The sequence below is a fragment of the Euprymna scolopes genome, chromosome 10 (genome assembly GCF_053919585.1).
Source record: "Euprymna scolopes isolate OS-2025 chromosome 10, ASM5391958v1, whole genome shotgun sequence".
Classification (NCBI taxonomy): Eukaryota; Metazoa; Mollusca; class Cephalopoda; order Sepiida; family Sepiolidae; genus Euprymna; species Euprymna scolopes.
The window spans coordinates 160,918,587-160,926,715 of record NC_136491.1 but is presented as its reverse complement, the minus strand read 5'-3'; the positions used below and the strand labels follow the sequence as shown (position 1 = coordinate 160,926,715).

The following is an 8,129-nucleotide window of genomic DNA, read 5'->3' as shown; positions in this document are numbered from 1 at the left end:
ATGTTTGATTATCGAAACTTATCAGAGGCATTCCAATACAAAACCTTTCTAAGAACACTCATAGACACATAAAGTACATTGCCCCTAACAAATCGCCTCAAGCATTTCAAAGTCCATAGGAAATGACCTCACGCACACACAAACACACAAACATGCGCACAGAAACACACACACAATCACACACGCACACAAACACACACACACACGCACAACAAGCATACACACACGCACACAAACATGCATACACAAATACACACACATACAAACACACACATGTGCACAAACGCAAACACACACACATACATACACACACAAACACACACACACACTCACACACACACAAACACACAAATTGTCTTTTATAAATAAGTAGAGATAAAGAGTATCTTTTAATCATAGAAAATGATGAAAACATAATGATACTTCACTAATGTCCACACACACTGATGAATTCATAGCATTTTTGCCACCTCGAATTACATGCTCCAGTCTAACCCACCCGTTCATTCACTGTTGACATCTCTAGATGCCGGAAGCCTTCTACTCTTAATAATTTTTCCCACAGAATGCTAGACTAGAATTCCCGCCCTGTTTCCTGCTTCTCTTACTGTATCAATCTGCATAAGCTTAAATGTAATGTGAACAAACATCTCGCAGCTAAACTCTCCAGAGTCCCCTGTTAGACACAATTCGAAATAGTAGCCTCTTATCTTCAAAGTAGCAACATATCTTGTTTGGTGAGAAAAAGAATATATATATATATATATATATATATATATATATATATATATATATATATATATATATATATATATATTCCAGGTTAAAAGATGTCCAAAAATTAAGAATAATTTAATTTCAACAAAGGTCGTTGATAGTGCTCAATCAAAGAGAGCAAATTATCGTTTTTATTTTTCTTGATGTAAATACAGTCATATCTTGTTCTGATGTGCAGACTGTTTCAATCATAATTGATCTCATCAGGCAAGAAAATTTAAAATTTAAAAAGTGTTCAAGACTATTTTTAATTCTAGAGGAGAGAAAATATACTTTGCCATGATTGACGTGAAGCAAGGTTAATGTTCTTATGGATTTAAATTTAATTACAAAAATCAAATTTCTGTTAAGGAAGGTGGGAGGGGTAAAAGGATAGTTTTGGGAGAGGATTAGAGAGAGAGTTATAAGAAGGAAGAGGATAATACAAAGAACACAAATTTGATTTTTGTAATTAAATTTAAATCTATGCTTCACGTCAATCATGGCAAAGTATAAATAAAATTAATTATCCAAAAATATTAATTCTTCACCCTAAATTGGGTAGTTTTCTACAAGGAGAAGTCGGGGTTTTGAGTCGCCATTTTTGCACGTCATTATATCAGTTGGATCGACTTCACTTAATTTCAACGTTCTGATTGGACTGTGCAGACATCGGCAAAAGACGTTATGTTTTTTGGGGGGTTTTCTTCCCTCCTTTGCTAAGTGTGTCAGAATTTTGGGGGAATTTTTGCCACCCTTAACACAAAACTGCGAATAAAATATACAAAACTCGAATTTTCTCTTTTTAAAGTGATTTGGTTAATTTCTTTATGGAATATACTTCCAAAATAAACTATTAAAGAAATATTATTTTTTATTTTTTAAAAACAGTGTTTACAAAGTGCATGCGCACTCATGCAGCCATTTTTTCTACGTAATGAAATGAATCGAATTTTACAAGTAAGATTTTTTTCAATTTTTTCAATTTAAAAATCTATCAAGACTTTTCTATTGGTTCAATTTTTAAGATATTTGCAGGTTTAATGTGAAATTTTATGCTCTTTCCAAAAAACCGATTATAATATTTTAGACAAACGTTTTTTTTTATTCACCCCCCCCCTCATTTTTAAAGGTCTATTAAAAAGAAAATAAATAATTTTCTCACCTAAGGTTTATATATCACAAATTGAAAATAAAAGATCAATAAATAAAATAACCTAATTTAAAACAAAAACAAAAAAGAATACTTATGTGCAAATTTACCTGTAAAGTCAAAAATTTAAAACTTTTTTTAAAAAAAAGCATAATTATTTTTTATTGTTTTTAAGTTAAACCTTACATTTTGAAAATATTTTCCTGTAAAAATTGGACACCTATATTAATTGTTTCTATTTCATTCAATGTTTTTTTTAATCTTTGAAAAAAAAATTATTGCATAAAGAAGAAATAAAATATTTTAAATCAAAAACTCATGTAATTCTTTAGAGAATAAAAAAATGGAATATTTATTGGCAGGTTTTTTTTTTAAGTAAACTTTGATGAGTGAAATGTGATCATTCTTCAATACGGTGACTCATCATTGACTAATTTGATTGTTGACAGTAAACACATGTCATAAATTCAAAGGGAAGATAAGACAGATATCAGCACTTAAAATGTTTGTTTCTTATATAGTTACTATCGGGAAATATATTTGGTCTAATGTGTTGTTTTTACGTTTTTTAAATAATTAATTATGCCGCTTTTCAGCCTCCGTATTTGTCAACTGAAAGAAAGGGAGGCAACTCCGCTCTGTGATCACCTGTTATTAGATTTTAAAATCGCAGGGGATGCTTGCTTAAAAAATCATTTTATTTAAAAAGTACATGGAACAAGTTAAAATTCATTTTTGAAGAAAACCGATTAAAAAGAAATGCATATTTTTCTATTAAACCTTTTTATTATTTTTAAATTTGGTCTTTGCTCCTTTTATTGAAAAAAAAATTAGGGTTTAAATTACATTTTTCAAGTAGTTATAAACTTCGAAAGATAGTGAGTCTAATTATTCAAGTTTTTATCACTCATTTTTAATGGCGACATCTGACACTGCTACTCCTTCACGTTACGGGTTCAAGCTTGCCTGCTGCCACTTTTTTTTTCTTTCTCCACCCAACCTGCCTACTGTTGTTTCGCCCCGCTATTATTCAATTTATTTATTTAATTAAATAAAATATATTTTTTCTTCATGTTTTGGCTTAGCTTGTTTTCAATAGTTAAAAATAAAGTGAATTAAAGTGGTTCGTCGTTATTTTTTGCAATAGAGAAAAAAATAGCTTTTGTCGGAAAACGATCAAGGGGAGATAAGTCATGCAAGAATATTTTTATTACCTCTCTTGAATGCTGTTTCAATATTTGTTTCGCGTTAATGGCAATTAAAACAACACAAAAAACATCTAAAATGATTGTTTTCGAAATATTTGCTTATACCAAAATAATAATTGTTGTTATTTAACATTTTATTTCTTTTATTCTATTTTTCTTACGCGATTGTTTTAACTGTTTTTAATTTTTACATTTATGTTATTTTAACAACGAAGAAACAAAACTAAAAGATGTTTAAAGTTTAGTGGGGTAGTTGTACCCCAGCTAATTATTTATCTTTTAGAACCGTCGATAAAAAACGACAAACTCCTTTTAACATTGAACTTTTGCAAGTCTTTATTCCACGAGATAATAGTGGTGGAGACTGGAGCTCGAAGTTCTTGAGTCAGGTCCACGTCGGACTGTCGGTGCTGGGCGAGGAGGAGAGGAAGGTGTGTCTTCGCTCGCGGCTCTGTGCTGACTGTTGGATGTCCCCTCCACTCTTTTTGGGGACAGCGGGATCAATGCGCCCTGCCTGTCGATTGGCCAGTCTATGGCCGAAGAACAGGGAAGCATTGATCCGCCAGAGAGTATAGTTCATTGGGGGGGTGCTACATCACCCCCTGCTTAGGCGGAAAGCCGATAAAGAAGAAATGTAGCAGTTGTTAAGAGAGAGAAAAAAAAATGTTCACAAAAGTTTGTTTTTTTTTTATGAGAAAATGTTCTTGCTTTTCAGTGAAAAGCTGGGTTTTCATGCTGAGGATGAAGAAAAAGGATTTTATTTTATTTTTTATAAAAGAAGAAAATGTCTTTGTGCAAAAAAAATTTTGTGTGAGGAAAAAAAAAATTTTTTTTTTTTTTTTTTTATATATAGTCTTGCACAACTTCTTTGGCCAATGCACTCTACGACCACTATGCGTGGTAGTAACGTAGTTGTCTGCATTGGGAGTACTTGCTTCAGGTGTATGTTGATGATGCATGTATGTAGGGGGAATGTGTGGCTCTTGCGTTTTCGTGTCCAGAAAGCCTTTTTTTATTCTGTCAATAGAGACAGTTTCTTTTTTACCACTGATGTCTATGGTGAAAAGTTGGTTAGTACATGAAAGCACGCGATAAGGACCGGTATAAGGTGGAGTAAGAGGGGCTTTCACAGAGTCCTTCCTAAGGAAAACGTGAGTCCAAGACGAAATGTCCTTTGGGACCAAAGATTTTATGGTCTGTTCCCTAGTATGCATAGGTGGGAGCTTATTGAAATAAGCTCGCAGTCTGTCAACGTACAGAGCTGAATTCATTTGTGCAGACTCTGTCGGGCTCAGCATTTGACCTGGCAACGATAGAGGTGCACCATAAACTAGTTCGGCTGGAGAGTATCCCAGGTCCTCTTTAATGGCAGCAACAGGTACGTATTCGTTCCATCTCTGTTGGTCAGGATAAGCACGTAGTGAAGCTTTTAATTGGCGATGGAAGCGCTCTATCATCCCGTTCGAAGCTGGGTGATAGCTTGTCGTGCGAATACGTTGGATCCCTAGAATTCTGGAAAGTTCCTGGAATAGGTGGGATTCAAACTGTGCACCACGATCCGTGGTTACAGTGGTGGGAACTCCGTAACGCGATATCCAGCCTGATATAAGGGCTCACGCTACGGACTCAGCCGAAATGTCTGTGAGGGGAATGGCCTCGGGCCACCGTGTAAAACGGTCTATGCAGGTCAGGAGATAAGTAAATCCCTGACTGACCGGCCATGGTCCAACCAGATCTATGTGAACATGGCTAAACCGAGCGTCTGGGGTGCTGAATGTTCCTAGGGGTGCACGGATATGCTTGTGCACCTTTGACTTTTGGCAGGATACACAGGAACGTGTCCAGGCAGTGATATCACGCCTCATATTTGGCCAGAAAAATCTAGCTGTAATCAGCTTCACTGTGGCTTTGCATCCGGGGTGTGCCAGATTGTGTAGGGTGTCAAAAACAACTCTACGATAAGTCATTGGAACTAGTGGTCGAGGTGAATCCGTTGCGGTATCACAAATGATCTGTGTGTCTGAAGTGGGCACAGGCGGGTATGCGAATTTGCAAGTTGCAAATTCAGGTGACGACGGATCCAAAGTGTCCAGACTTGGCTGGTCTAGGGCCATTTGCTGTAAGTCGATATCCGATGGTGAGGACAGAGAATTAATGGGAAGGCGAGACAAAGCATCTGCCGCAGCATTCTGTTCACCGGAAATATGTTGGATATCGCTAGTAAATTGTGAAACAAAATCCAAGTGGCGAGTTTCACGGGGAGAATATTTGTCCGGCTTAGCACGCAGTGCGTATGTAAGCGGACGGTGATCGGTGTAGATCACGAATTGACAGCCCTCAAGTGAATGTTGGAAATGTTTCACTGCGAGGTATATTGCTAGGAGTTCGCGGCCAAACGTGCTGTAACGTTGTTCTGCCGGTTTCAGCTGTCTCGAAAAGTATGCGAGAGGCTGTAATTGTTGTTGGTGCTGCTGTTGCAACACTGCACCTACAGCTGTGCCTGATGCATCAACGACCAGAGAATACTGGGCATCAGGTATGGGGTGTGCAAGTAAGGATGTCATCGCTAGCTTTGTTTTCACTTCGTTGAACGCCTCTAGTTGGACCTCATTAAGTGAGATTTGCTCGTTTTTCTTCTTCCTGTTGCGTAACAGGTCGGAAAGAGGGACTAGAAGATCCACACAGTGTGGAATGAAACGTCTGTAATAGTTCAACAGACCAAGAAAGTGCCTTAGTTGGCGAAGTGAAGTAGGTGGTTGAAGGTCTTGTAGAGCCTTCACCTTTTCTGGTAACGGAGATATACCGCCTGGGCTGATAATGTGGCCCAGGAAAACTAGCGACAAAGCACCGAAAATGCATTTACCAGGGTTAATCCTCACCTGGTATTTCTGAAACCGTTCGAACAGTAGGCGGAGGTGAGTGGCATGTTCCTCAGGTGAGGCGCTTGCCACGAGAATGTCATCTATATAATTATAGACAAAGTCTAAGTCACGCACTACTTCGTCCATGAAGCGCTGAAAGGTACTAGCCGCGTTTCGCAAACCGAAGGGCATAGTTAAAAATTCAAACGCTCCAAATGGAGTTGTAACCGCAGTCTTGGGTATGTCGGCCGGATTCACCAGGATCTGATGATAAGCCTTAACCAGATCTAGCTTAGAGAAGGTCTTACAACCATGCAGCGAGGAAGCAAAGTCTTGAATGTGTGGGATTGGGTAACGATCGGGTACCGTCATGGCATTCAGTTGTCAGTAGTCCCCAGTCGGACGCCAATCCCCATCACGTTTAGGGATCATATGCAAAGGGGAAGCCCATGGACTGGACGAGGGGTGAATTATTCCCAGCTGCAGCATATGGCTAAATTCTGCCTTTACTGCCTTAAGTTTATCAGCAGGGAGGCGGTGTGGTCGTGAGAACACAGGTGCACCTGTGGTCTCAATATGGTGCTTTGTTGAGTGAGTGGGTTTGCTGACCACAAAATTTAAATTGGTCAATTCTGGGTATGCTTGCAGTAAAGTCTGGTATGGGTCATCAGACGCAGCAATGAAAAATACAGGGCTGATAGCGGGGGTGCTTGTTTTTACCCCAGAGACAGAAAGTTCCGTATTAGCGTCTATCAGCCGACGTCTTCGCATGTCCACTAATAGGTTAAAGTGGTGCAGAAAGTCCGCGCCTAGTATGGGGTACGGTAAGTCGGCCACCGTGAAGACCCACGTAAAGTCTCTCCATAATTCCAAGTCTAGAGAACGAGAAATTTGACCATACGTGGGGATTGCCGAGTGATTTATCGCTTGCAGTGTGATTGGCGATACTGGTGGTTTTTTACCGAGGAGTTTTAGCGGCCATATGCTGCAAGCGGCTCCCGTATCAACCAAGCAACGTGCCTGGGATAGCGAGTCTATAATAAAATAGGCACGGTTTGTGTGCATACCTGGTCGAGAGCTTGCCGTGCTACAAGTCCCCAGACCTTAGTTTTCCTGGTTCGAAAACGAACAGGGCATTGTGCACCTCTGTGCCTCTGCTCCAAAATGGCTATGGTAAAAGCATAACCCTGGCCTGTTAGACTGGCGGCGGCGATGGGGAGATGGTGAGCGACCTCGGTAGCGGCGTCTCGGCGATGGTGCTCTAGTTGCGTTTAATTTTTTTACCTCTTTGGTGAGACGCTCAATAGCGTCAAGTATAGCCAAAGACGTGGCGTCTCAGCTTGCATTCCCAGTCGCAGCAGCATGTGTAAAAACTTCAGCCTGTGGCTGAGGGATCGCAGCGGTGGTAGGTCCCCTAGAGAATTCCATCACCCTATCCGCTGATGCTGCTATGGTATCTACAGATTGCTTCTCAACCATAGGTGCCAAAATTGCCTTTACTTGAGACGGCAGCCTCGAAATGAAGAGCTGCTTTATAAGGGCACTGTCGGCCGCGACGTCTTCTGCCAGTTCCCTCATTCTACGGAGTAACTCCGTTGGCATACGGTCCCCTAAAAGTTCATCATGGAAACGCCTTTCTGCTGAGACTGACGTTCGGAGCAGCACCTCCCGCTTTATGCTTTCATAGGTAGAATTAATGGGGGTGTCAGTTATCAAATCCTTGATAACTGGCGTCAACGATGCGGGGAATGCACTGAATAATATGTGCAGTTTTGTCTGCTCCGATAAGTTGTTTGCCAAAAAATGGGATTCCAATTGGGCAAACCAAACTCGCACGTCGCCAGCAAAGGCAGGCAATATGGTGGACATGTTTAACTAACGAAAAGAAAAAAAAAGGAACAGACCAAAAAATATTCAGTTATCCGACTTGAAGGATAATGCCAAAGGAACACGAGAAATATTGGAAGTACTAAAAATAAAAAATTAAAAAAAAAATGAAGAAATATACTTTTATGGGTCCCCTCTGGGAGGACCGAGAAAAAAAAATCTATTCTAATAGGAAAAGGAACATTTAAGCTGAAGCACGTGTGGCGTGGGGTATTTAGAAAAGGTATCGAACTGTACGTAGTAGGAGAAAAAAAATATATATAT

General features: G+C 39.4%; 2 protein-coding genes across 2 annotated transcripts; both read right to left on the bottom strand.

Annotated features, from left to right (window-relative positions):
* Positions 1 to 6,362: 6,362 nt before the first annotated feature.
* On the bottom strand, positions 6,363 to 6,749 carry LOC145286567 (uncharacterized). Its single transcript, XM_080135451.1, has one exon. It carries the CDS (start codon positions 6,747 to 6,749, stop codon positions 6,363 to 6,365), a length of 387 nt encoding a protein of 128 aa, XP_079991577.1.
* Positions 6,750 to 7,313: 564 nt separating this feature from the next.
* On the bottom strand, positions 7,314 to 7,847 carry LOC145286566 (uncharacterized). The gene has a single exon (XM_080135450.1). It carries the CDS (start codon positions 7,845 to 7,847, stop codon positions 7,314 to 7,316), a length of 534 nt encoding a protein of 177 aa, XP_079991576.1.
* Between the last annotated feature and the right edge of the window lie 282 nt (positions 7,848 to 8,129).